At 44.0% G+C, this 26,527-nt stretch overlaps 1 protein-coding gene across 2 annotated transcripts in view; it reads left to right on the top strand.

Annotated features, from left to right (window-relative positions):
- The window catches only part of LOC131919573 (zinc finger protein 431-like), a 64,802-nt gene that overhangs the window by 1,533 nt on the left and 36,742 nt on the right, over window positions 1–26,527 (top strand). Inside the window, exons 2-3 of one of the 2 annotated variants that reach the window (XM_059273872.1) lie at window positions 1,952–2,077; window positions 2,758–2,931. Coding sequence is in view for 1 of the 2 variants with exons in the window: in XM_059273870.1 (XP_059129853.1) it covers window positions 23,459–23,485 (27 nt within the window). In the remaining variant the exon portion in view is untranslated. Of the gene's footprint in view, window positions 1–1,951; window positions 2,078–2,757; window positions 2,932–23,374; window positions 23,486–26,527 lie in introns of those variants that run through there. The other variant, XM_059273870.1, reaches the window with a different exon arrangement.

Raw genomic sequence — 26,527 nt, 5'->3', positions numbered from 1 at the left:
GTTTGCTCTTGGTGTCTGAGGGCTCACCTGGGGAGCCCCAGTCCCTATTATCAGCAGTCTGACCTGTCAATAGTTGAGCACATCTTTGCTAATACCATGATGGCTGCAGTGTATTCTGCTGAAGCTTTGGGGACATTTTCATCATCACCTATGGGACTTACCTGTGTTCTGACAGGACACCCACAATCCACTACCACCTCCACACATTTAAAGAGCCCCATGGATATTCCCCAATGTGATTGTTCACTTTAGGGGACTGATGTTTCCTCCCTATCATCCTGACCTAATTTCCTAACAACCTTTATTTTTTATCTTACTGATCAGAAATTTTAAGGTGGAGAAGAGCCATCTTGGGCCATGTTTGGAAAGTGAGTCTTTGAACACTCAGAAATGAAATAGTGAAGAGATTCTAATGAAGCAGAGAGATCCCTGGCTTTGGAAGGATGAGGTGTTGAAGGTCTTCCCTTGTGTCTCAAGGAAGGGCAGCTTGGCTTCTCGTGATTTGGGGAAGAGCTAGTGAGCAGTATGTTGAAGACTGCTGGTGGTGACCCTAACTCTGGACATTCTATTGTATCCTGGAGAGCCCTTACTATTCCTTGTGATATTATCAGTGTTGTTACTACAACAACTGCCCTTGTGGTATTCTTCAGTGCCTTAGACGCATTGGCAAGACTGAGCAGGCTACTTGGGTGAGAGAATAAGCCAGCTGGCCTTTGGTCTCAGCATAAAATAGCAAGAAGTAAGTGGTAGTGGGGAAGGCATAGTGAGTCCTGGGCAGGGGTTGGGGAGCTTCTTGGAGGAGGTAGGGCTGGAGCAGGACTTACAATAGTGGGGCTCAGCATCTGAGAGCCTCTTGGAAGTGATGGACCTGTTCTGATTCTCCGGGTTCCTAAAGATCAGCCCCAGAGTTAAGGATTTCTAAAGGTTGGTTTGACAAAGCCATGAATTGTCCAGGCTGAAGCTGCTCTTCTGAGAGCTCCTTAATTTCATCCTGAGTGTCAAAGAAGGCCAGCAGGAAGCACAGAGTGACTGATGAGCTGTCCCTCTCAGGGTAGGGTGTTGCTGCACTTCATCCTCAGTGGATTCCTTTAGTTTCCATGGGAATCTGATGCCAGTAACAGGGAGGGAAACACCGCTGGCCATGCACCAAGGTCTCTGATATTCAGAATCTTTGGTCCTAGACACATGTGATTAGGACTTGGTGGTGCTAAGCAGTAGGGACTCCAGGACTTACCTGCATCATATCCAATATGAGCTCATCACTGCTTCTCTCTGGTCTTGGTCCTCATACTCTGAGACAATGCCACCTTTGGACACTCTTTGGAATTCTAATTCTGTGGATGTGGGTTTGTGTAGCTGTGTGTTCCCCCAGATCCTAGGAGTCCAGGATCTAGAGTAGGGCATGAGGATCTGACTGTCCCAGTTTCTAGGTGATATCAACACTGAGGTCTGGGAACTCCACTTTGAACAGCACTGCTTTTGGCCCGTTTGCTTACCTTGGTGGCATATTAGAATCCCTTGAAGACTTTGTAAAGTCATCCTGAAGTTGAGACTCCTCCCTGGAAATACTGAATATGGGCTCTGGGTATCCATGTAGCAACAGGAAGTCAGGAACAAAAATCTCTGTTGTGAAGACAGGAGAAATGTCATCACAGTTTTGTTTTGTTTTGGGGCAGGGAGCATTCCTGTCCCATAGAATCCTGAGAAGCTCTCAGAGAGCAAGTGTATTCCTCTAGGCCCCCTAAAGGAGCTTCCTTTATATATACCCCTACCTCTCCTGGCCTGTGGTCAGGATAACAAGTTTAATAAGTACCAGGATGTCCCCATGCATAGGTGCTAAGGATGTGGCACCCACTGGGCCAAGGTAGTTCATGACAAAGCCTGAATTCATGTGATCCTTGATGTCTGTGTTCATGGGGTTCTTTGCTTCTGGGGCCATGCCCTACCACAGGCATGAGCTTGAGATGACGGAGTTGGACGATAAAGAGATAACATTGGACCTGCAGGAATTTCAGAAGGAGATTATCGAGGCCTTGGAAAAGTGCAAGGATCTGACTGATAAAACTGTCCTCAACATGTAAGTGACTGACTTGGCTGGGACTCCAGCACTTAAGAGAGACTGCTTCTGCCCTTCTTTGTCTTTTATCCCAAAGTGAAGGCTTTGGTTCCAGCCTGTCTGCCTCTAAGCAAGCAGCCTGCCTTGTGGCCCTTGGACTTGTGCCTCTTGGACTCAGTTTTGCTAAGTGTGAAGAGACTATGAACCCCTCTCACTATTGTCCCACCAGCCTCAGGAGCCTCTATATAGAAAAACAGCTGGCACCATGAGGCAGATATCAGACCGCCCTGGATCTATGGGGCTCTGGCAGGGTTTTACAGAGCTGGTTTCCATGGGACTCAGAGATGAATTTTATTCCCTTTGGGGCTCCTGTCTTCCCTCCGAGGGTATTTACCCTTTACTTGCTGATGTTTCCCAATCCTATGGACAGATAAGCACAGCTGGGGGCCACTTCATGTTCTTGGAGGCACAAGGATCCCTTTTGGTGTCAGGGATTTCAGAAGTACTTTGTTTTCCTGGAATTTGGCTGTTCTCTGGATTTGGCCTGCCACTAGGTGATGCTGTGATGCTCTAGATTGGCTACTGTGGGCTCCAGTCTGGGGCTTTTTGGGGACCATGGACCTTGCAGGGATGGTAGCACCTGAGATGGAGGCTGGCTGGGGTTCACCCTTTTTCTGGTGGTTGTTCCATATCTTACACAGCTTGCTCGAGGGTGAGAAGGCTCTGCTGGAGATAATATTCGAAAAGTTGCAACAGAAGAACAGAGAGCTTCAGGAGGAGGAGATTCTTGGGCTGCAAGAGGGCTGTGAGAAGGTGAAGAGGATCTGTGAGGAGCTCCTGAGAAGATCAGAAACCTCTGGGCCAGGCATCAGCAGGTACAGTGAGCCAGCAGGGGCAGGCTGCCCAAATGTCTAATCATAGACATGTACACACGCACGCACCCATGTGCCCATGCACCCACTTATCCAGCAGCTGACCAACATACCATCCAATTGTTCATTTATGCGATCATTCACAAGTATTTCTGGGAACTTAGCCTCTTGTGAGAAACTGAATGATTGACAAGTAACCCCTCCCCCTCTGCTAGAAGTTGCAGTCCACTGAGGGAGACAGGTCAGTCACATATCACACACATACATGTCATTGCAGTAGGAAGGGCCCTGTGTAGGGATCCACTTAGGGGATATCGCAGAAACTTGAGTAAGTTCAGGGACCTGTGGCTCATTTACTTTGTTGAGGTCATGAGGGATCCCCAGTGGGAAGCACGTTTTCAAGAAGTGCTCAGCGCAAATGCCGATTGAGTGCTTCCCATTGTCATCTTTTTGGGGGGCATGTGACCCTTCTCCTTTGTTTTGTTTTTTCACTTTGCTTAGGTATTGGTTCACACTGATATGAGCCTAAGCGGTATCAGCTTGCCAGCCCTGTTTTCTGTGAGTGGCGCTGGAGAGCTCTCCCATCCTGGAGCTGAATGGATGAGCATAGATATGGGAAGGACTTTTGATAGGCAGGCAGCTTAGGGGTGGGATTTGGGGCTTCAAGAGAAAATATCCTCAACATAGTCCGATCAAATAGAGCACACTGCCCTAAACATGAGTAGCCGAGTTGTGGGTCTCTTTCAAACAGCTGGTGTGCTTAGTCTAAATTCAACTGTTGATCCAGCATGAAGTCCTCCTCATTCCTTTCTGCTCACTTATGATTTCTGTGGTGTGTCTGTGTGATGCATGCATGTCTGTGCAGATGTGTACTTTGGTGTATTAGAAGGTCAGATAATGTCACCAGTCTTCCTCTGTTGCTCTCTTCCTTATTCCCTTGAGCCCAGGTCTCAGTGTTACTGAACCCAAAACTTCCTGTTTGGGCTAAGCTGGCTGCCCATAATTCTTTGGATTTTTTTGTTCCTCTACCAAGTGGAGTCTCCCATCTTATTCTGTCTCATCTAATTGCTACAAGGTTCAATTGCTCAAAAAGAGAAAGGACTTGGTGGCTTTCTCTTAATGGTCATACATTTTTTATTACTTTGGAATCAATGTTTTTAATAAATAGTAAAAATGAAACAATAGAGCTATTTTAAAAATAAAAAAAAAGTAGACTTCTTTCCTCTTGCTACACAAGTAACACCACAGAAAATATCTAGTTTGTCTCAGTGGCCTCACAAAACAATCCTATGATGCATCTTGTTGCTGACTGTATCATGTGCATGGATGTGTCTTAACACAAATTCCCCCTCACAGCTGCGCAGAGTGCTACATTTCAGAAAATCACTGAAGGTGACTTCATTAGCCTTCTCCTGCCTGACATGGATACTGTTTTCATTGTAACTGTTGAAATGTTCTTGGGTAATGACCAAGAGTCACTGGTCTCCTCTGCAGCTATCAAGGTCTTCTGTGGAGGAGCCAAGGCAGGTTTAGTGAAGACTATGATGGGTCCACTTGGAGCTAGCTGGAAGACTTGTTGTGAGCCCTCCTTACTGGGGACTTGGTCTTGTGTAGTCCAGCTTAACTCTGCAGACCTTGTAATTTCCTTATAGGATCAGTGAGTCCTGGGATGGAAAAAGGTCCTGGAGGGGTAAATAAATACAGGCCAGAGCAGCAGAGCCTGGCTGAGTCTAAGAGCCTTGTAGACAGTAGGGAGGACCCACTACCACTCCCTGCAGCAGAAAAGGTGTTACAACAAGCTAGTCCTCTCCCTTGCCTTTCTGGGTTCAGGGTGTGTGTGTGTGTGTGTGTGTGTGTGTGTGTGTGTGTGTGTGTGTGTGCATGCATGTGAGCACACACATGGGGGAAGACATGTGTGCATGAGTTTGTTTGTGGTATGTTTTTGTGAATCCGTATTGGTGTAGGAGTGTCTGTGTAAGCCTCTTTATGTGCTTGTGTTTGTGTGTGTATGCTTGTATTTGAGTATTTGTACGTCCGTGTGCCTTTAAATATATACAGGCCTTTGTGTACATGGTATTGTCCCTCAGTGTGTGTGTATGTTCCCAGGTATGGGTGAGCATGTTTGTGCCCATGTTGCCTGTAGGTGTAGAGATATGTGCTTTTGTGGGTATTTGTGTGTATTTATAATCTATGTGTGAGTGTGTGTTTTGGCATTGAACATGGCACTAGTGTGTGTGTTTCTGCATACATCTATGTTCACTTGCTCATGGAACATCTTTAACAATGATGGAGACCAATTTTCATAAGAAAGTACTGTCTGTCCTGTTCTGGATATTAAGACTTTGCATTCATCAAATAATCACATGCGGCCACCCAAATTTCTGCATGTAGCTCCCTAAAACAAAAGGACACAAAAACTGCTGTAAACACAAATGTTTTCTGGTGTTTGTAGAGGCAAAGATATTTACCTGGAAATATATCCTTTGGAGAAAACCAAAAGAATGGGGTACATGAAGGTGTGGAGGAGGACACTGTGGCAGATGAAGGTGCCTGAGAAGTAGGAAAGGCCAGCTGAGGGTTTGTGTCCCTTCTCTGCTCGGGAGGAATGGCAGCTGCACACTTGACGGTCAGGTGGTTCCAAGTGTTGTCTCTGCACCATGTGTTGTTCTTACCCTCCCTCCCGGCCACCATTTTCTTTCTACCTTTGCCCAACTTTGGCTCGGTTAACTTGGCCTGGGAGCTGGACCTGGATTTCATTCCTTGAGAAATTCTGAGTTGCAGTGTGCTTGCAGCTGTGTCTCAGTCCGGCAGGAGTCCCCTAGCCATGATTAGCGTGAGAACAGCAGCGTCTCAGTGCGGCCCACCTAGCTCGTGTTGTTCTAAAGCACTTGTTATGCCCAGATAGGGACCCCAAAGACTTCACCACAGACCTTAGGTTCAGAATGCAACAGCATGGTTTATTTCTGTTTGTTTACAAGCCGCGGACAGGGAAGCTCGATCCAAAGCACTCACTCATAGTCGTGAGGCCAGGAGGAACTTGCTTTTTCTTTGTGTGGCTAGCTTTTTAAAGGCAAAATCCACAAGCCCTTCAGGGGGGGTGGGGGAGTTTTGCACGGGTGCAACTCGGATTGGTTTATTTCTATCTCTGTTCTCTTTTACTGGTTGGTGGTTACAATTTATTGCTTTGGGGGCAGTCCAGCACAAGTCCCAGGCTTTGTCCTTGAGCCACCATGGGGGCTGGCTGGCCAAGCACGTACTGCACATAACTCTAAGCTGGTGAGGGGCCCCAGAAAGTAAACATCTGGCTGAACTTTGAGTAGTCAGAGTGCGTGCAGAAAGGGAGCTACTGCAAGGACTATGTCTTTTGTTCATGGCCCTCCCAGAAACTGCTTGCTCAAGTCTCAGGAAACTGAAATTGAGGCCTGATCTCTGAGAGAAGACTGAGCAGCCAGTTATGGCATCTGCTTGGTCCTTTCATTCCCCCCTTGAGTTGTATATCATCTCCAATCATGGAGATGTTGCTTTTTGGTAAAAGACTTTATCACCAGGGTAGTAGATCATATCAGAGACTAATTGGACCAGAACATAAGAGTTTTTCCATTATCAATGGCAAAGCGAGCTTTCCCTTATTCAGTTTTTGCCATCTTCAAGTGTGTCATGGGTTCAGAGGTGGATACTGGAATTCTAGCATCCTCAGTTTAGTGGTACCCAGACATGAATAAGACATCAGTAATATAAGAGCCAACAATAATTAGCAGAAGCACAAGGGCCAAAAGCCTTGTGATGGCTGACAGAGTTTCTTATCCTCAAGAAACTTGGAACTTTATCTCAGGTTCCCTATGACAAGAAATTCCCTTTTGATCTCACATTCCAAGGGGGGGGGGAACAAGGACGATGTTTTCTCTTCTGTAATTACTTCCTGCTGACATTGGGATGTTGTTGTCAGGGCCCTGGAAAGCCAGAATGTTAGTCAAAGACAAAAGGGAATGTTTTATTGACCAGCTGAAGAGATGGTATGCATATCGGCTGAATTGGTCCATATCAGCTTTCAGCAAGTTCAGGGCTCACAGTCATTTGCAGTAGGTTGTCACCAGCAAATGATACTTGGATGTATCTGTCAGCCTAGTGGAAGCCTGTTGAGACAGATATAAACTAGGAACAGGAGTTAAAACTTACGAACTTATTTGGAACTTTTAGACTCATAGTCTTAGTAATTGTAGTATTATCAATTTGCCCTGAAATCCATATTTAACTGAAATTTCTTTAGCCCAATGAAAAGCATCTGTAAATCTATATTTAGAATCTGTTTATCTTTTTTAAAGAGACTTGTAGCTAGAGTCTTTCTGCCTGGCCCATAGTCAGAACCAATCTCTTTCATCTGCCAGTCCCACAGCCGCTCAGACCCGACCAAGTAAACATAGAGACTTATATTGCTTGCAAACTATATGGCCGTGGCAGGCTTCTTGCTAACTGTTCTTATAGCTTAAATTAATCCATTTTTATAAATCTATACCTTGCCATGTGGCTCGTGGCTTACCGGCATCTTCATATGTTGTTTGTCATCGTGGCGGCTGGCAGTGTCTCTCAGCCTTCCATTTTCCAGCTTTATTCTCCTCATTAGCTTTATTTTTTTATTCTCTTTAGTTAATTAATCCATTGATCAAACAATTATTAAGCTGACAAAGGTATAGCTAGCCCAGTCATCAATGTTATCAAAGATCTGAGAAGGATAAATTCTACCTGAGTGCAGACTTTTAAATCTATTTAAAAACAACAGAGACTATCCATAACCCAGACTGCCATCGTCCCAGGCTCCTATAGTCTTCATAGTGTTGGCAGGACAGGTGTTAGGACAGCATCAGTCTTGGCTGCTGGGCCCATAATGTGAAATTCTCCCTGTGGAGGAGAAAGACTGACTTTATCTTGTCAGTGTCTCATTTGTCCATTCTTCTATGCCAGATCCCTGGCAGCAGGTGTTGAGTCAGAGCGTCTTGCCCAGTGGTCGGTGTTGTCCGCAATTCAGGTGGTATCTTCTTGTCATTCTTCCATATCTTCTTTGGAGACCTTGGGAGTCATTTCTAGGAGCTGGGGAGCTCGGAGTCTCTGTTTGCTATAGTAAGCTTTTTATCAAATAATGTAAATGCCATATTCATCAGATCTTTGACAGGTTTGAGGACCATTATCTATTAAATGTATCTGAGCCAAACAAATCTAGGCCTAATCTTGAAAATATCTCTAAGTTTGGTAACAATAACCAGGCCAATTTGTTCTCCTATAGATATATTAGTCAAATATACCTCTTAGTTTTTTTTTTTTTATTTAAATAGAACAGTTTATGCTTTAAACTAGTATCTGAATAGCCAGATGACTAGTATTAACTTGTATTCCTTAACACAAAGGACATGCAAACTCAGACATTCAAAACCAAACTTACATGTGGCCACATTTTTCATTCATACCTGTAGAGTAGACAGACATTTTTACAACTATGACTCTTTGGAGTCTCAATGTAACAGCAGAATAGCAAGACAAAGAAATCTGAAACATGTTTCATTTTTTTTTATATATCTCAAGTCATTTTTTTTAAATCATTATTTAAGCCTTTTTTATCCTCAGACCTTTATATCTTGCTTTTACGTATTCTAACAACTGTGGGGCATTTACCCAACCACCCCCACAGTTCCCCAGAGTTTTCTTGAGTGCGAGCAGCAGGAAATATTAGATAGAAGGATCCATTAAAGGATAGCCTCGAGAGGGCCTGGAACCTATTCCAACGGCCCGACTGTCTCTGCCCCAGGGTTTTTATAGAGAAGTCAAGGGGTGGAGCAAAAGACCTCCTCCCCCAGCACAGCCAAGTGCAGACCATCTCAGACACCTGCACTCAGGCCCGTGGTCTAATCATCCTCTATGCAGACCTGCTGGGTAAAGCCACGAGGAACCCGACAACGGGCTCCCACAGGTCCCCCTTTCTTAATATATATATATAAAAAATAACTATTAATGGCTTACAGCAATCTCCATAGCTGTTACACCTCCCAGTATGGGAGTAGATGATGATAAAGATGGCATTTCTCTGTTGAATTAGGTCCAAGGTGACTACAGTAGTCTTAGCTGCCTCAAGCCCTTTCTAAACCATAAACTCTTAAGGTGACTACAAACTTAAAGAATCCCTTAGCTTCATCATTACCATTAACAGGTTAACATAAATATTGCTATACATAGTCACAATTCTCTCAATCTTACAACTCAAAGCAAACTCTTAACAGAACCATTTGAATTAGCATATATGGTGCTAAATATAGTTAACAATTTTCTCCGTCTTACAACTTTAACTCAATCATTTGAATTTTCTTGCTAACAGAACTTAGGAAAAACAATGTATTCACATCAAACTTAAATATTTCTTTAACTCCACAAAACCAGGGTACATTAATATCAATAGGTTTCTGCAAACATAATTCAATCTCATAACTCCTTCTTTTTTTAAACAAAATCTCAAACCTAGTTAGAGGAACCCAAACTTATACAATTCCTATAAACCCATATTGAAAAGCAATCTTCTCAATCTAACCATTAACACTTTGAAAACTTAGCAAAATATCCAAAAGAATAAAACTCTTTACACTTTAAAAGTAGTCTCTTAGTATACCCCATTTGCATTTCTTACTAACAAAAACATGACATTAATCCACTCAAACAACTTTTGAAATTAGACTAAGGAATATTAACTTAATATTAACTTAATTAATTTTTTTTTTTATAATTTTTTTAAACAAAATCTCAAGCCTAATTAGAAAACCCAAACTTTTCCATTTAAACAGTTCCATTTGTAACAAAACCAGTCCCAGAAAACAGTTTCTGGGTCATTACTGTAAGTAAACTCAAAATTGTCCCATTGCAATGAAATCTATTGTTCAGTTCATTAAGTCCTAAATTCAAATGATAAATTCTGGTACTAGCCTTCCAAATATGAAGAAATCCAGAACCAAAATCTTTCTGTAGTTTTATCTCATTTTAAGTTCAAAAAGTTCAAACAAGAAATAAATTCTGGTATTAGGCTTTCACTTCAAAATATGAAGAGATGTTTTTTTTTTAACCAAAACTTTTTGCAGTTAACAATTTTTGTTCAAACAAGCGTCTCTGAACTTATTCTTAAGCCAGAGACCTTTTTAGGTACAGTAGTATTCTAAACCGCACCGTTTTTGATGTTATTTCAGGTTTTTCTGTGTTGTGTCGATTTTCCACGGATCTCAGCTGCGGATGCCTTGTGCTGGTTCTGGCGTCCGCCATTCTTAGCTTCTTAGCGGCTTCTGGAACTTTTGAAAACTACTCAGACTGACTACTTTGCAGTCTACTAGGACACTTCCTTCTGTGTCTCAGGTTCTTTCAACCATATATATTAAGAATAGATTCACATTTAACATTTACATTTTACAAACTCACATATAACATTTTTTTCCTTGCAAAGCATTTAGACTCACATTCAACATTTTACAAACTCATATATAACATATTAACATCTACTTATTTATATTCCTTAAGGAAACTATAGAACTACTTTAGCAAATATATTTCTTATTACTTTTTATATACTTATCATATTTTTTATGTTCATTCCATCTTATTTCTTATTTAAACTTACATTTACAACTAGCATCTTTACTTCTTACAAGCTTATTACTACATGTCTTAGGACTACCTTAGATTCTTCTTGCAAGCTTGTATTCTTAAAGGAACTCTATAGATCTATTTTACAAACTTATACAGGGCTACCAAACACCTAAAGATTTCTTAACACAGATCTAACAAGAGAATTTTTACAAACTTACATATTTTATATCCTATATAAACTTTATTTAAATCTTATAATTTATTTAAACTTTAAAGTTAAACTTTAAAGTTCTATATTTTTATATCTCAAATTATTTATTTAGACCCAAAATATCATATATTTAAATCCTCATGACACACTTAAGCCTTTAAATTTTTATATCTTAAACTGCTTTCTCAAACCAAAAAAAATTCATTTATTTAAACTTTTATCCTCATATCTCAAACCTTCGTATTATTATAAAAATATTATATTTTATCTTAACCAACAATAATTTGAAACCAATTCTCTTAAATGATGGCAAGTATTTGTAACCCACTGAACGTAAATGACCAAAACCCATTGTTATGCCAAGTTCGCCCCCAAAGAAGCCATTGGGAGACTTAGGTACAGAATGCAAAAAGCAAGGTTTATTCAGATGAAGTCAAAGTTTACAAGCCCAGGCAGGGGGCTTGTTCCAAATCTCTCACACACAGCAGGGAGACTGGAAGGAGCACACCCTTTCTTTGTGAGGCTAGTTAAACAACCGTGTCTAGGAGTTTTACGAGCTGTCTCCGGGGTTCGAGAAGTTTGGGATGTTTTATGACCACTTAGCCTCTGCCAGATGGCCATATATTCTGACTCTGTGTTTTTCTAAGTTTCTGTAGCTGATAAAGCCACCTGGGAAAAAGGGGTCTAACTTCTTATCTACACTTAGGAATCCTGGTTTAGGCTCCTCTTTGTCTGTAGGGGATAGAGGAAGGGGGTTATTGAGGTTTCACACCATGTAAATTTTTATTTTTCCTGTGGAAACAAAAGCATAATTTTCCCAGTATCTTGAACTAGTAATTTAACATTTCTTTTTAAGCAATACCAGGACAGAGAAGGGTTAACAAGAGAAGCTGCTGGCCGGCAGAAGAGACCTTGAAGTTATCACAGTAAAGGGAGGGAGGGGGAGCAGTGGGCATAGAGCGTGTCCTTGACTGCCAGTGTTCCTAAAAAAAAAGTTTTTGTTAACTCCTCTGACTAAAGTCAGATTCTCTGCTCAGTGTTCACACAGTTTTTGTCAATTGCAGGCAGTCCCCATTGCCCTGTCCAGAGCTCCCGTCTTTGCCCGCCTGTACCGAGAGCACGCACCCCCACCCTCCTAAGAGCAGCCAGCTGGCTGCAGTCCTGATAGCAAGGGAGCTACGGAGGGAGGGAGGTGGCCTTTGCTATGCCTCTCTCTCCTCCTCTTCCTCTAGGAAAATAAGGGAGGTTAGTAGACAGAAACAAATAACATTTACACAGACAATCCAAGTACCGGTACATTAGCACTGAGACGATGGCCTCATTCACAGCCAGCAAGCCCCTCGTGCAGAATGCAAGCCCCACCTGGCAGGAGCTACCTGTTTATCTCAGTTCAGTCGGGGAGTGGGGGTGGGGGACCCAGTTCCCTCTATTGTGGCTCGCACATCCTTTCAGTGGGCTAGGCAAAGGTATAGAGGAGAAGAAAGGAACTGTCCCATAGCGTCCGTCACAGTCAAGTCAACAATGAGAACAATTAACACATTACATACAAGACCAAGGGCACACGAAAAACTTTGCCCCAACAAGACAACCAACAAAGCTCCAAGAACAATGACAGCCTGATGTGCTCTGGGGGGAGTGACCCTCCAGGCTCAATCACACCAAAAACAATCCAGACTCGAGGACCTCTGTCCTTAATCAAACAGACATCAGGGGCTTCCACATCCCTGTCAGTCAGACATGCACCTTTTTTTTTTTTTCTTGGAAGAGAAGGAGAGAGTAAAGTAACAATGATCACAACAAAACATACAAAAAAACCCACAAAATGGCTCTGACAAATTCCCGGGACAAAATACAAAGTGGCACTTCCTCCCACCACCGTGGGGGAAGATACCCAAAGATGCTCCTAAACCAAATGGTCACCTCTGAGGTGGCCTCAAATGGCTCGAGACCAAGAGGTCTCTTGCCCAAATCAGGGAATGAGACGTCTCTCTTTCCCTTCCAGGATCACTGTCCGGACACGTCTGTCCCAGTGAGAGCCTGCAAAGTACAAATCGAGCCTGCAAAGTACAAATCGATCGACCGGTACAAAACAACAGTAACATGACAGACACAGACAAACAGAGAGCGCTCTTACCAGTAGATGTCAATAAACCTCTGGACACTTGAGGGTCCTGGTGGGGTCTCTGGGGTTCCCGGCCAACGCACCAAATGTTATGCCCAGATAGGGACCCCAAAGACTTCACCACAGACCTTAGGTTCAGAATGCAACAGCATGGTTTATTTCTGTTTGTTTACAAGCCGCGGACAGGGAAGCTCGATCCAAAGCACTCACTCATAGTCGTGAGGCCAGGAGGAACTTGCTTTTTCTTTGTGTGGCTAGCTTTTTAAAGGCAAAATCCACAAGCCCTTCAGGGGGGGTGGGGGAGTTTTGCACGGGTGCAACTCGGATTGGTTTATTTCTATCTCTGTTCTCTTTTACTGGTTGGTGGTTACAATTTATTGCTTTGGGGGCAGTCCAGCACAAGTCCCAGGCTTTGTCCTTGAGCCACCATGGGGGCTGGCTGGCCAAGCACGTACTGCACATAACTCTAAGCTGGTGAGGGGCCCCAGAAAGTAAACATCTGGCTGAACTTTGAGTAGTCAGAGTGCGTGCAGAAAGGGAGCTACTGCAAGGACTATGTCTTTTGTTCATGGCCCTCCCAGAAACTGCTTGCTCAAGTCTCAGGAAACTGAAATTGAGGCCTGATCTCTGAGAGAAGACTGAGCAGCCAGTTATGGCATCTGCTTGGTCCTTTCACACTAACCCTGTGCTGTGTTTGCAGCACTCAGGAACTGGTTTTCTCCCAAGTTACTTTTCTGAGTTAAAGTCAGCCTCGTGGAGGGTTGGGAGAAATGAGAACCCTCAGACATTGCTGGTGGTGTAAAACTGTATTGTTCTGTGTAAAGGCAGTACAAGTCTTTGAAAGTCAAACTGCACTTACTAGGTGACATTGTTATTCCAGGATGAGAAAGAGGTGTCCACAGAGAAATTAGGGGACATCCGGGTTTTATCAGCCTCCCTCATAGCAGCACGAAAATAGATGCTATCCAGATGGCTATCAGCCTAAGGGTGAAAACGTACAATGTGCTTGAGCCCTCCCACGGAGTATTGTTCAGCATGAAGTAATAAACACAATCATTTGGCCTTGGGTTAGCCTCGTGTTACTCAAACAAATCCCTGACCCAGTCACCTTACAGAGAGTACTGGTTTGTTTTCGCTCCCGGTTGTAGAGATTTTCTAGTTACCTGAGCTCACTGCTTTGGACCCAAAGTCAGGCCGACTATGATAAAAGGAACAACTTTTGGAGAAAGCTTCTTGTCTTTGAGCAACTAGGAAACAGTGAGTGAGAGTAAGGAGATGGTGGACCACCATTCAGTGGTCCTGTGCTGGGGAACAAGCCTACCCTGTACAGGCTTGGGGACTTGCTATGCAAGCTTGGCTAACAGGCCCAGGACTCCAAAGATCCTCCTATCTGTACATCAGGTTTATAGGGCAGGCACTTCATTGACTGGGCTGTCTATTGCCCCTGTCCACTGCATTCTTCTTCATCCAACAAAAGCTCACTTTCTTCTCCATAGTACCCCAGGTAACCTCTTCTCACATTAGCATCAACTGGGAAACTAAACATGTGACTGCAATGCAGTATGTTTGTATGTGTCCGTACATGTACTTGTGCATGTTCAGGAGACCGTGTGTATGCATGTAAATGTGCAAACATCCACTAAGAACAGAATCTTTGAATGAGCAGGTGCATGAAAGGCTCCTTGAAAAGTTTCAGGACCTGCAGAAGCAGAAGGAGCTTACCCAGGAGAGCAACTTAGCAGAAAAGCCAGAGCATCACTTGGATGGTTCTGAGATGAAGTAGGAGCCCCAGCTGGGAGTAGGGGTTAGAGCTGTGTAGGCCCCTGTACCTGGATCACTGTTCTTGTTGGGATTCTCTCCATCTGCATGGTTCTCAGCCACAGCAAGGGAAAGAAAACCTCAGAGTACTGTGCTGGTTAAGTCAACAAGAATTTCTCTCCAAGAATCAATGTTTGATCCTTAGTGTTCTGGGGGGATTGTGTACCCCTTCCTCCATTCTGAGCTCTCTTGGCATGCTCTGAATACCTTGTCCCTTAAGTGTCCCCACAAATCTCCTTAGGGCATGCTCCAACCTAGGAGGATGAGGGTTGATTGCGGAAGACAGTGCATCCTCCAGACACTTTTGTTTTTCTTCCAGAAATCATCTTTAGAGACACTTTCCTACTCTTGGGCAGATTTGTACATAGCACACTCCTGATTTCAGGCTCTCTGCAGTTTGCATTGGTTTCCTGTGAAAAGGTTTCTCTGGTTATAAGCAGATTTAGGGTTAATGGGGTTGATCCCATGTAGGGTTCTGTGCTATAGGAATATTCACAACCTTCACTGCAGTGTTGTGCAGCCTCCTCTAGAGGGCAGTGTTGTGTAGGCTCCTCTAGAAGGCCTCCATATAGTTTCCCAGGCTGCTCACATTCACCTGGTATCCAATCAAGCCGTGCATCTCTCTCCTGTACTGTTACTCAGACATTGCTATGCTGCTATTTTTCCAAAATAATGTATCTGGACAACGTGCTCTTTTTTTTTTTTTCTAGTTCAGCACAATGTGTTTATCTAACTTCAACTTCTAGCAGTTTTAAAAGATGAGAGAAAATGCAGGCCCGGATACTCTCTGACCTTTCCCCCTTGGAGATGCAGGGAATGACCTGAGCTGAGATGTCACAGTAGATTAGCTGGGGGAGGCTGCAGAGCTGACCTTCCCCACCAGGCCTGTGTCCCAGCTGCCTTCCTTTAGGTTTGAAAAAGTCCAGCATGAGCTAGACCAGGCCACAGCCCAGGATGAGAGCCTCCTGCAGACAGGACTGCTGCAGCAGAGCGCTGAGTGTGCCAGGCAAGTGGGCCACTGTTGAACCCTCTCCTCAGCAACCATGGAATTCATGGAGTGGGTTTTCTTCCTTGACATTGGTGTCCTTTAGGAGAACAGGCCCCAATTTTGTCTGGTCAGTGGCCCAGCAAGGCTGCATCTGGGTCTGATTGCCTTTCCTTTTCTAATAGCACCCCTTCAGAGAACGGAGGAGGCTGAAGGAAGCCATAGCCACCTTGAATACACGACATTCTCCAATCTGGGATCAAGGCCTCCTCAAAAAGGACACCACCTTATAGCTGAGAACTCAACAGTGAGGCAAATATCAACCATCCCCAGAGCATAGGATTCTCTCTCCAGTTCAGTGCTGAAGCTGTCTCCATGTCTCACACAAATGTTGCTGAAGATAATGCTCTGTAGAGATGGCGAGAGTCCCTCTCTCTTCCTGCTGGTCATTTGTTCCTCCATAAGAAAAATGTCTGGAAATGTTCTAGTTTCACAGCCTAGATTGAGGCGACCAGTCCTGATGTCAGGGTCACCTTTCATGTCTTTGGACAGGAAGATGCTCCACATCAAGAAGATGAACTTTCAGATATTTATCTCCTTAAGAGTGGGAAGGTTTGAGCAGAGGAAATGCCATGGCCAAGGGAGACCTGGGAGGTACATTTCCACACAGAGATTGCGATTTCACTCTTGCAGAAGTTACACCAGGGAGGGCTTCAGAGAAATGCTCAAGCCTATCTAGAGCTGCTGGGCATCCAGGAGGAGTCTGATAGTGTAAATTACTACTTGTCATGATGGGTCATCAAGGATACTTTAGTAGATGTGTGTCAAGTGAATTCAAAAGACTGAACAAAGCCTGTAATATGTGACCTTGGTGAGGGCTTGACCTACAAAGCCCCAAAGAATGGGCTTACACTCAACCTTGAAAAGTCTATTACAATCCATGACTGTCTTCCTACCCAGTATCTAAGGCCAGCCACATGGACATCAGTGCCACTAAATCTGCAGCAAGACAATACTGCTCAGCTTAATCTTTTTGTCTGGTTTCTCCTTGGATTTTTAGTTCTTTTCGGTTTGAGGTTTTGCTATTTCTTTTGTTCTTGTCATTGATTTGATATTTGGTATATAATGACTGCCATTTTAAGCCCATGTTGATTAAAATGCATATTTTTATGAATAAAAAGGAAATTTCTTACTCTTCTCTCTTATGACGTTTCTTTACTCAGGCATGGTGTCCCAGTCCTTAACCCCAAACCTCCCAGAGAGTTTCTACTGTGGTAGACGGTCCTTGAATTTTGATTGGATTTATTTGCCATCCTATGATGAACTTGCAGGTTCTCAATGAGTCAAAAGTGGTTGCACTTCCAGCTCACTTGCTTTAATCAGCATAATGTCATCACTACAGGTTTATTTTTCTGCAACTTGACCTCTGTGACTGCTGGAGAGAAGATTTTCTTCCTGGGTACACTTAGAAACCTTTAGTCTGTTTATGTGCATCTGGAGCTGGTCAATTTTATCACCAAGTTCATTGTTGTCCTTCACTATGTTCTGAGATGCTAGAAGCTGGTTCATTTTATCAAGAAGCTCATTCCTATCCTTTGTCAATTATCCAGAGATGCTAAGAGCAACCAACCAACATCATAATTTTCCTCATTTCCCCCACAAACTGTCAGAAGTTTTATATGTAGAGTTAGTTACTGAGTCTGTTGCTGCCCCCAACTGGTGAATCAGAATAATCAAATGCATTTATTAATTTGTAAAGTAGTTTATATTTTGGGAAATTTTAGTACATTTTTAGCTCCCAGGAGAGGACTCAGGAACCAGAGAGGCTGCTTCACTTCTGTAGGTGTTGGCAAACTGAAAACCTTATGCAAGATACATAAAAAATTCATTTTCATACTTCAGTTACTCTAGAACCACTTCTGGTACCTAAATCTATATTAGTCAAGTTTCTCTAGAATAGCGGAACTTATCCAATGAATGTCTCTTCATCTCTCTCTCTCCGTGTGTGTGTGTGTGTGTGTGTGTGTGTGTGTGCACATACAGAGATAATTTAATAAATCTAAAATCTGTATATATATATTCCAAAAACACTACTGCTCAGGTCACCACAGGAACCAACAGAACTTCAGTCTGGTTCATGATCAATCCCAGTCCAAGCAGCTCTGACAGCTCAGCCAATCTACTCTTCCTGGTCTGGAGATAGTGGCCCTCACATTCACCATGGCATGGCTTGTGGTCTTCCTTACAGCTCCCTACAGCAGAACAAGAGGAGAATCCTGGAAAGAACCTGTAACTTACCTCCTGCTGGTGCTCCTGGTGGCTAAGCCTTCCCAGAGTCCCTCATTAGCTAGGACCACCCAGCTGGGCTTCAGGACATTAGTAGTTACCCTACTGGGTGAGCAGAGGTAAATAACTCAGACAGCCCAGGCTGTCCCAGCTCTGCCCTTCCACACTAAGGTAAGACAGGACCCTAATCTGGGAAATTTGTACTTTAGTAAAATCTTACATTCTCTCACAGCACTTACTGTTCCTCTTCCAAGGCACAGGGTTCTATGTGTGCACATTCCATTACACACTCAGTGTCCAGTGCAACCAGCCCTTTACTTCATAGCTGGGAGGTCCTGCAACCAAACACACATCACATTCCAACAGTACCTGTTGTTAAACAAAAGAGGTCACGGGTTGGAGGCAGGAAAGAGATAGTGGAAATAATGTAAATCTGATCTCAAATAAATCTGTTAAAAAGTTTAAACGGGCTTCATGGCCATGTACTCCAGAGACTAGGGATTTGTATTAGAGCACACAAAGTAGTACTTATGCTATTTCTTTCAAGGTATACATCTCAAACCTGGATAAAACACTCAGACAGGACCACAGTATTTGATCCAGTTCTTCTATTTTGGTTGAACTAGTGTAGCTACAGTAATTTGGTTTCATGAGAATTCATTTCTTTATTCTGATTTGATTGCCTGGTCAGTGAAACTGAGAAATGGCCACTGAGGATATTTATGGAACATCTAAAATGGATTTCCTCTCTCCTCATTGCTAATGCCAACTACCGTCAAAGCTGAAAAGCTTTCACCCTCCTTCTTGCCCATCCCTTTCTCTGCAGTGACTACACCTGCTTTATAGTTGACCAGTGGGCTCCGGTCTTACATAGGTCCCATTTTATTTGTAAATTCACAATAAAATCTAGAGAAGTTGGAGGATACTCATTCACTGGTATATTTTTCCTGGAAGGAGTTGCAGGACTGTCTTTCCAGCACTGGGCAACAGAGGCAGGATTAGGTTAAAACAATTCTCAATTTTATAGTGTGAGGCAAGCCTGAGCTACAAGAGACACTGATCTAAACCAGTGGTTTTCAACATTCCTAATGCTGTGACCCTTTAATACGGTTCCTCATGATGCCATGACCCCCAACTATACAATTATTTTCACTGCCACTTTACAACTGTATTTTTGCTACTGTTATGAAATATATCTGTGCTTTCTGATGGTCTTAGGCCAGTCCTTTGATAGGGTCATTTGATCCCCCAAAGGGAGCCATGACACCCAAGGTTGAGAACCTGCTACAAACTGACACAATTAAATATAAATAAACAGCACTTATGAAAAAAAAATAGAATGAAATTCTTAAACTGAGAAACGTTGAGAAAAATAGCTATGTTGCATTTAAGGAAAATGAATTTCAAAAGTTATATCAATAATTGATGTTTTAAAATGATAAAAATAATTGGAAGAACATGTAGCTATACTGACTTTGAAAGGGAGTAGGCAGCTCTATGGTGGAGTGAATACCATTAAGAGACTGTATGACTTTGTCCCATGTAAAGTGTTAGCCACTGAGTGCTGTAAGCTAACACATGGAGTTACAACCAGTGGCCTGTGTCTCAGACCTCCTCAGCTGATTTAACTGTGTCAACCAGGATTGCACATATCTGCAGAGGAGAGTTCACTGATTGGAAACTGAAGACTTAGTAGTTCAAACTGTCCTCCTCAAACTGTACAGCCCCCAATTCTGTCTGTCTACTTTCACATGGAAGGAATTAATACATACAGTAAAATTACAGAGAAAGTCACTCACCCTGCCCCATCAGACCTTCTTTGTAATGGAGACCCCGCAGCTCACTGCCTTCAACTTCAGTCATGATCTAGCTGTTGTCTAGTGTGATTTCCCTGCAGTGTACACAGTACACTGCTCCTCCTCTTCTGGTCTGAAGACAGAAGCCATGCTCCACACACAAATCCTCTCCCTGTTCTGCAATGACAGTCCACTATGTGACTCAAACTTGTAATTTTTAGAACTCTGTGGTGCTGCAGAAGGGTAAACCAAGATTTAGGGTGGTTAGTCAGGAGGATAACAAGGGCAATGCCCTGTGGAGCTACAGACAGGGTTCAAGTCCACCTCAATGAACACAGAAGACCATGATTCAAAACAGCTTTTCAAAAAGACTGGAAACACCCCTGTTCTAGAATTTGTTGTACCCAGAGTCCCCCAAGGACCACCAAGAAACCGAATCTGACGCAAAAGCAAAAAGTCTTCGTATTGTTACAAGTTAACTCAGGTCTCTCCATCCATCTGATGCAGCAACAGAGCAGGAGAGACCCCGAGTAGCAATGGGCAGGGTTTTTAAAGCAAGGGGTTTTGGGGTCTACAGACTACTTAGGAACAGACTCAGGATTGGTTTATGCGAGCGACAATCATGTTAGTAACTTTTAAATGGCTAGAATTAGTTGGGGATTACAGTTACCCATTTTTGGGTAGGCCTGGACAAGTCCCAGGCTTTGTCCTTGAGCTGTCATGGAGGCTGGCTGGCCTAGCACATACTGACTGTGGGGCTGGCTCAGTGGCCCAGGCTCTGTCTTTGACAGAGGCGTCCCAGACAGTAAACAATTGACTGGACCTTGAGCAGTCAGAGTACATGCAGAAAGGGAGCTACTGCAAGGACTATGTCTTTTGTTCATGGCCCTCCCAGAAACTGCTTGCTCAAGTCTCAGTCAAACTGAGATTGAGGCCTGATCTCTGAGAGAAAACCGAGCAGCCTGTTATGGCATCTGCTTGGTCCTTTCAGAATTAATATACCTTTATGGCACACCAGGACTTAATGTTGGTTGTGACCCTGTAATGGTCTCTTGAGCAGCATTTAGAGGCCAGTTTTTTAACGGAGAGCTGGGCCTTTCCGCTGGTTATAAATCAGGGTTGTCTACTCTGTTTTGGGAATGTAGCTGGTTAATCCTGGGGAACAAACATTTACATCTTATCATACTAATCTCTAACAGGCATGGTTAGCATGCTACTTATCTTTGTGATATTTGGGATGCAGCCCTCCCTTACCTTAATTTACTTTTGTGAATTGATGTCTCTTAAGAATGGCTAAGCACTTATACCATCAATTCTACTCTACTCTTCTATATCAACTCTACAAAGGAGATACTGTTTACAAGCTCCACAGAATTAACTCCAGTTGGACCCTAAACCTTAATGTTCAAAGTTCAAAGTGCAGTACTTCTGGAAGATACTAGAGGGACCAGGTCTCTTCTGAGTTTGGCAAATCTATGTTCCATAGTAGCAACACAGGCACTAAGGGTGCCGGCATTTTACATTGATGTCAACAACAAGGACATTCAAAGCATAGTCCCGCTCCCAATGCACTGCACAGATGCAGCCAGTGGAGTGAAGTTACACAGAGGCTGCCAGCCGGCCCCAAGAACTGCAGAGACCACGCAGGACCACACAGAACCACACTGGAGCACGCAGGATGAGCAGGACCAGGCAGGAACAGGCCAAACTTTACATCCAGCCACTTGCTCCCACCCAGCCAGGGGAGGATCCACCACACTGGCTCCCGTGACTCAAATGACCACTCCTCCCATCTGGGGATGTCAGCCTTCCACCCCATACCCAGACCTTTTCTGACCCAATGGAGATTTGTATTTGAATAGCGCTTGCCCCCTGGCTCTAATAACAGACTGCTATCTTCCTGCTCTCCATAGGCACTTCCCCTTCTTCCTCCTGGAAACAATGTGGCTAGCTAGCTTGTACAGCACACTATACTATGTAGGGTAGAGTGATTCCCTGTCACACAGGTGGAAGGGTGCCCAGAATATTAACAACTAAAGAGAGATTTAAGGACAGAAAATGAGATGTGTGTTCTGTGGCTTCACACTGAGGTCGGGTGAACTGAAGGTGCTTTTTACCTGGTTGTCACAGGAACTTCAGATAACCAGGAAAGAAAAGCAGGAACCAGATCACAAACAAGATAATAAATAGGTCTTTTTCCCACCAGAAGGATGGATAATGGCTCCATTGCTTTAGGAGTTTTATTCCTGAACTTCAGAGCAAACTATTGGCAAACGAATATTAATAAAAAGAGTAGGCTTCACAGAAAGTTGAATAGTTAGAGAATAATGGAGCTAGGAAGAATATGAGCTGTATTGTTAGTCAGCACATCTTCCTTAGTGGGCCGGTGGGGGGGAAAAACACAGCTGCATTAGTCAAGGTTTTCTACGTGATCAGGACTGCTAGAATGAATCTCCGTGTATGTAGAAAGTAGATTTATTAGAATGTCTCACAAGCTTAGGTAGAGCTAGTCTAACAATGGGTGCCTACCAATAGAAATTTGAAGAGTCCAGTAGTTGTTCAGTCCATGAGGCTGGACATCTCAGCTGGTCTTCAGTATACATCAGAATTCCAAAGAAGTAGGCTCTAATGCTGTTAAAGGAATAAACTTGGTAGCCAGAGCTATGGCAAGCAGGGAAAGAGAGAGAGAGCTTCCTCCTTCAATTTCCTTTATATATATAGGCTGCTAACAGAAGGTGCTATCCAGATTAAAGGTGGATCTTAATTTTTGCTTGATTGGGTTTTTGGGTGTTTGCAAGACAGAGTATTCCCTATGATTGGTTGACTGAGGAAGAGAAGACTGGGGCCTGATTTACTGATGGTTCTGTACATCATGCAGGCACCACCCAGAAGTGGAGAGGTGCAGCATTACAACCCCATTCTGGGACAACCCTGAAAGATACGAGTGAAGGGAAATTTTCACAGTGGGCAAAAGTATCTTTCAGGCTTCTGTCTGTATGGGGGAATGAAAGCTAGATGCTCTGAAAGAATCTTCACTGCTCTTAACTGCTAAGGTTTATTTCCACCCTAAGTTTTCTATTCTTGATTATGTTTCCTGTCTAAGGCAGCATAGTCAGGATCAGACACCTGGTGCTGATTAAAAAGTGGAATTCTCCCCATTTGAGAGAATAAGCCTCAGCCAGGGATGAGCTCCCTGATTGTTTATTCAATACAATTATCCGTACATGAACAACTAATAAAAATGGACACAGCAGGTTGTATTCATTTTTCAACTTTCCACGTGTGTGACAGGGAATCTCTCCACCCCACATAGTGTAGTGGACTGCGCAAGCTAGCCACATTGTGTCTCAGAGGAAAAAGGGGAAGCGCCTATGGAGAGCAGGAAGGTAGCAATGTCAGCTATTGGAGCCTGGAGCAGGTGCTATTCAAATGTTGATCTCTGCTGACCTAGGAAAGCTCTTTGTCCGGGTGGAAGGCTTGACCAGAAACCACTGTGCTGTGTCTTTAAGCACAGTGTAACTCTAAGGGAGGTGCTCTTGTCACTCAGGCCTCACTAGCCAATCAGGCCCTCCAGGAACCTACCAATCAGAAGTTGTGCAGGGTCCTTCCGGCCGCGGGCTTTGGGCTTGGCTTTGAAGAGAAGCCGGGCCTTTGATTTTGTGTGCTGTGTTGTGAATGCTGCAGGGAGCTGAGCAGGGAACATGGATGAGCTGGAAAAGCATGACATGGTGAGTAGGGGCTGCCGTCCGTCCCCAGACTGGGAGGAGCAGTCCGTTGAGTCATGGGAGCTAGTGTGGTGCGTCCTCCGCTGGGCAGGTGGGTGCAAGTGGCAGATTTGGGTATGTTCTTGCCTGGTTATTCATAACTCAGCCGGGTCCTGCTCGTCGTGCCTGCTCCAGTGTGGTTCTGCGTGCTCCTATGTGGTTTTTGCAGTTCCCGTGGCCAGCGATCAGACTGCATAACTTCACTCCACCAGCAGCATTGGGAGCGGGACTGTGCTTTGAAATACCCTTGTTGTCATCTATCATGGTATCTCTCTCCCTGCCCTCCCACTCTGTCCCTGTTCTAGCTTGACCCTCGCATTTCCCTATGTTCTCATCCCCCACTCCTCGCCCTATGCCACCCCTACCCACCCAGTCCACTCATGTAGATCTCATCCACTTCTCCTTCACAGGGTCATTCATGTGTCCCTCCTAGGGTCTTTTCCTGTTAGCTAGCCTCTCTGGAGATGTGGGTTGCAGTCTGGCCATCCCTTCCCTCATATTTAGTGTCCACTTATGAGTGAGTACATACTATGTTTGCCCTTCTGAGTCTGGGTTACCTCACTCAGGATATTTTCCAGTTCCATCCATTTGCCTGCAAATTTCATGATATCATTGTTTGTTTTTTTTTTTTTTTTACCACTGAGTAGTACTCCATTGTGTATATGTGCCACATTTTCTTTATCCATTCTTCAGTTGAGGGGCATCTAGGTTGTTTCCAGGTTCTTGCTATTATGAATAATGCTGATATGAACATAGTTGAGCATGTGTCCTTGTGATAAGATTGAGCATTCCTTGGATATATGCCCAAGAGTGGTATAACTGGGGAATAGGAAGAGGCAGGGTGCTGGGAAGGCTCTCAGGAATCCACAAGGTTGAACCCACCTTCGTCTGCTGGCAGTGATCCAGAGGGTGCCTGGACCGGTCTACTCTAGTGACCAGCCTAGCAAATAACCTAGCTGTCATCATAGAGCCTTTGTCCAGTGACAGATGGAGGCAGATACAGAGATCCATGGCCAGGCACCAGGCTAAGTTCCGGGAATCCAATTGATGAGAGAGAGGAGAGATACTACAGTCGAGGGACATCGAGATCATGATAGGAGGACATGCAGAGATGACCGGCCACACTAGTGGAAGCCCATGAACTGTGGACTGGTGGCTGTGGAGCCCCCATGAGACTAGACTAGGCCCTCTGGACATGGAAGACGGTTGTTTGGCTCAAACTGTTTGGGGGTCACCCAGGCAGGGGGATCGTGATCTGTCCCTGGTGCATAGGCAGGCTTCTGGGAATCCGGTGCCTGTGGTGTGACACCTTGCATAGCCTTGGTGCAGTGGGAAGGGGCTTGGACCTGCCTAGGCTTAGTGAGCTGGGCTTTGCTAACTCCCTCCATTAAAAAACTGGCCTCTAAATGCTGCTCAAGTGACTGTCATAGCCAACATTAAGTCCTGGTGTGCCATAAACGTACATTAACGTTAGAACAGGAGCATCTGTAGTCTTTTGGAAAAGCAGTTTTGAGTCAAGATCTTCTGTGTTCATTGAGGTGGACTTTCCTCCTATGACAATAGTTGGCATTAGCAATGAGTAGTGAGGTCATCAATGTTAGATGATCCATAAATGTTCTGACTGGCCATTACTTAGGTCCACAGACCAGGCAATCAAGAATCTGGACAAAGAACTGAATTTTTGTGAAACCAAATTACTGTGATTACATACCAGTTCAACCTAAATAGAACTGGATAAAATGGTATGGTCCTGACTCACATGACTGTGTTTTCCAGGTTTAAGATGTACACCTTGAGAGAAATGGTGTGAGTAGTACTTGGTGTGCTCTAATACAAATCCCTAGTCTCTGGAGTACATGGCCATAAAGCCTGTTTCAACTTTTTAACAGGATTTTTTGAATTGTAATTGCAATATTTCCACTGTCTCTTTCCTGTCTCCTATCCTTCCCATAGACCCTTCCTTGTGTTCTAACCCATGGCCTCTTTTTGTTTAACAGTAATTACTGTTGGAATGTGACCTGTGTTAGGTTGCAGGACCTCCAGCTATGAGGTAAAGGGTTGGCTGCATTGGACATTAAATGTGTTATGGAATGTGCACACGTAGGACCCTGTGCCTTGGAAGAGGAAAAGGAAGTGCTCGGGGAAATTGGAAGATTTTACTAAACTACCAAATCCCCAGATTAGTTTCCTGTTCTACCACAGTGTGGAAAGACCAACCTGGGAGGATTTTTGCTCTCTGAGTCATTTGAACTCTGCTCACCCAGTAGGGTAACTGCTAATGTCCTGAAGCCCAGCTGGGTGGCCCTAGCTAATGAGGGACTCTGGGAAGGCTTAGCAATCAGGAGCACCAGTAGAAAGTAGCTTACAGGTTCTTTCCAGGATTCTCCTCTTGTTCTGCTGTAGGGAGCTCTGAGGAAGACCACAAGCCATGCCATAATGAGTGTGGGGGTCATTGTCCCCAGACCTGGCTGAGCTGTCAGAGTTGCTTGGACTGGGATTGATCACGAGCTATACTGAGGTTCTATTGGTCCATGTGGTGACCTGGGCAGTGGCCCTGGTCCTCTGAGCCTCCCTGTGTACAAATTTCCTGGGTAGGGGGAGACTCTGCATTCCAAGCATGGTATGATATGATGCTTGTAGTATCACTGTCCAGTGTGTACACATAGGCATGCTTTTAGTGTGCAGTGGGAAGACAGATGGGAAAACTGAACATCTGGTTTCCAGAAGATCTGAACATTGCACTCCACTTTCAGATTTATCTTGTTACAATTAGTTTAGAAACTGGTAGAAAGATGGTGATGTGGATTGTCTTTCAGCAATACACGATTAGAATGCTTTTAAATTTCTGCTGCCACCAGCCACAATGGTGTGATTTGGTGAAGTTTAGTTCTAGAGGACAAAAAGTGTTTCTGAGCTGTAGAGGTTTCTCAGATGTGCATAGTGTTGGGCAGGTAGAAAGGGCAGAATCCACATCTTGTGCCATAATCCATGTGACAGGAAGCATAT

Source organism: Peromyscus eremicus, chromosome 9 (assembly GCF_949786415.1).
Source record: "Peromyscus eremicus chromosome 9, PerEre_H2_v1, whole genome shotgun sequence".
In the NCBI taxonomy this organism is placed as follows: domain Eukaryota; kingdom Metazoa; phylum Chordata; class Mammalia; order Rodentia; family Cricetidae; genus Peromyscus; species Peromyscus eremicus.
This window is presented reverse-complemented; position numbering and strand designations above follow the sequence as displayed.